The sequence below is a fragment of the Phacochoerus africanus genome, chromosome 9, assembly GCF_016906955.1.
Source record: "Phacochoerus africanus isolate WHEZ1 chromosome 9, ROS_Pafr_v1, whole genome shotgun sequence".
Classification (NCBI taxonomy): domain Eukaryota; kingdom Metazoa; phylum Chordata; class Mammalia; order Artiodactyla; family Suidae; genus Phacochoerus; species Phacochoerus africanus.
Window position 1 is genome coordinate 78,099,603 of NC_062552.1, and position 2,333 is coordinate 78,101,935.

A 2,333-nucleotide genomic window follows, 5' to 3' on the forward strand; every position below is an offset into this window, starting at 1 on the left:
TCCTTTGTATTCTGACAGACTCAGGCTCATCTTTCCTCCTTCCCACCCCCATTTAAAGTCATTACAAAGAGGTTCTTGGGGCTTTGAGCAGGTCCCCCTCTGTACCAGTGTAAAGCATAGAAAGAGCTGGAAGGGAAATTGCATGTGAAATTGGTGCTCTCTCCTTCCTGAACATGCAGAGACGAGGACCAGGTTCCACGCTCCAGAGGCTGCTCAGTCCTGTTCAGAAAGACAGGGTCACACATAGAAACTGATCTCTGTACAGAGTGTTCATTCTCTCCACACATCCCCAGACAGAACCTCGAGGTGCCTGGCTGCATCCCCTCCTTCCTCATCCCCACCCAGACTGTTCAGTCAGAATTGCTTCAGCAGCCCTTGGACCTATGGGCAAGCTGAAACCACAGGATCAGCAATGATATTCACAAAAGATTCATCACCATTTATCCTGCCCGAGTGTCTTCAGTTGAGGAACATTCTATAGCCTAGACCTGTGGAATATTCTGCTCCAGAAAACAGGCTTCTGCATCTGGTTGCCCAGCCAGAGACAAGACCACACAGTAAATGTCCTAGAAAGACACAAAGCCTAAGAAGAAAGGACTAAGGAAATGATTTTTATGATGAATCCAGATAACTAGATGCAGGTTTCTGATGTGAGCATATCTAAGTGACATTGCCACTTTAAATTATTTGGGGGCAAGCTTTCAACTTTAGGCACATTTACATATATGCGTATAATTGATTTAAAGTCAGAAATTCAGGACTGAAAATGTAATAGCAAGTTGTCTAGACATCTGCTCCCAAATGACATAGAAGGAGCTTTTATTTAGAAAGAAATCCTCTCATCCAGACCACAGATGAAGCAACCACAGGACGCCCCCTTCTTGTCTGGGATCTGCAGGTGTGCATTTCAGCTTGGGTCCTGTAGCAGGGGGCTCTCTCTTATTGAGCTCTGGGGTTTTTGTTCAGCTTTTCCTATTACTTCAAGCACCGTGAGATCTTGGAGAGCACAGAAGTACGTAGCAGAATCTTTCAGCTGTAAGGCTGAAATGGTGAGGCTGAGGGATTTCTCTCCACTATGGGAGTTTACAGAGTAGCGACCATCCTTTGCATTTGTTTTAGAAGTGTCCTGACGAATAAGGAAAGTCATCTCTCCACTGGGAGGCTGTTTATACCAAAAAAGGTAGTTAGTGTTCCAAGGTGTTTCATACCGACAGTTTAAAGTGACTTCCTCTCCCACTTGACTGGATACAGTTGGCTGGTCTTGAGTAACTTTCTGGGCCACACTGGATCCTGTGGGAAAAATCAGAAAACAGAGATAAGCAGTGAATAAAAAATGGAGGAATTAGACTACCTTAGGACCCAAAGACAAGCCCAGTTGAAATCATAATATGCCTGCTTTCCTGCCATCCCCCTTCCTCCCCAAGTCCATGTGAAGCACCCGGGCCTGTGTGCAGTCCTTTCCCCTGAACCTTCCCCCCATGTGTGGGACCATCCCTACCAGAGAAGACGGAGGCCAGGAAGAGCCAGAGCAGGCTGGAGAGCGGCATGTGGCACGGATTCCCCTGCACAAGTGTGTTTTGTTGTGCCTCAGGCTGAGCGTTCAGTGTCTTGGAGTGTCTGGCAGCTCATATACATAGTCCCTGGGTTCCTGTGTGACTCCCCCAGACAGGAAGCAGGGCTTGTTATGTTCATAGCCCACGTGTCATATGCACAGATGAGAAAAAGTCTGGCTCCCCACAAACCTTTACTTTGTCCACTTGTCTTTCCCAGATAAGTTATGTCTTTCCCATTAAGTTATGCAGATCCTGACAAGGCGCTTGACTAAAGCAACTAGTACTAAAGGTTTGAGCTGAGGAGAACTGGAGACAAGTTGACATACACTGATAATTACTCACAGAATAATTTTGCTAGCTTATTGAAAAGTGATTAGTATATGCTATGAACCCTTCCTGTAATCTAGTACTGACTGTTCATTTAGTCTATATTTACTTTTCACCGTTTGGAGTTTAATGACATTTTTAGAAACTCACAGACCTTTGGCTTTTTGGTGAAAGACAGTCTTACCCAAATGAAAAATGTATCCCTTTTCCACTGGTTTCTAGGGCTCTCCTTCAGTCTTTCTACAAATAAGTTCCTTCAATATCAAATGATAAAAAAATCATTTGTTCTGATTTTCAGAATCTATTCAGTTTATGTTTATATGAAATTATTACAGGAATAAAACATTTCTTTGGACATCTGACACTGAGTTTATTATGATTCTGAAGATGATCAGGATAGTCAGTCCAGTTGCCTCCACAAGTAGAATTGTACTTATTAGATCATATTTCCTA

The 2,333-nt window shown here is 43.8% G+C and overlaps 1 gene segment (V, D, J or C); it reads right to left on the reverse strand.

Annotated features, from left to right (window-relative positions):
• Positions 1–797: 797 nt before the first annotated feature.
• Positions 798–1,695, reverse strand: LOC125134952 (T cell receptor delta variable 1-like). The segment is given in 2 exon segments: positions 798–1,290; positions 1,499–1,695. Coding segments are annotated over 2 exon segments (432 nt in total).
• Positions 1,696–2,333: the final 638 nt, after the last annotated feature.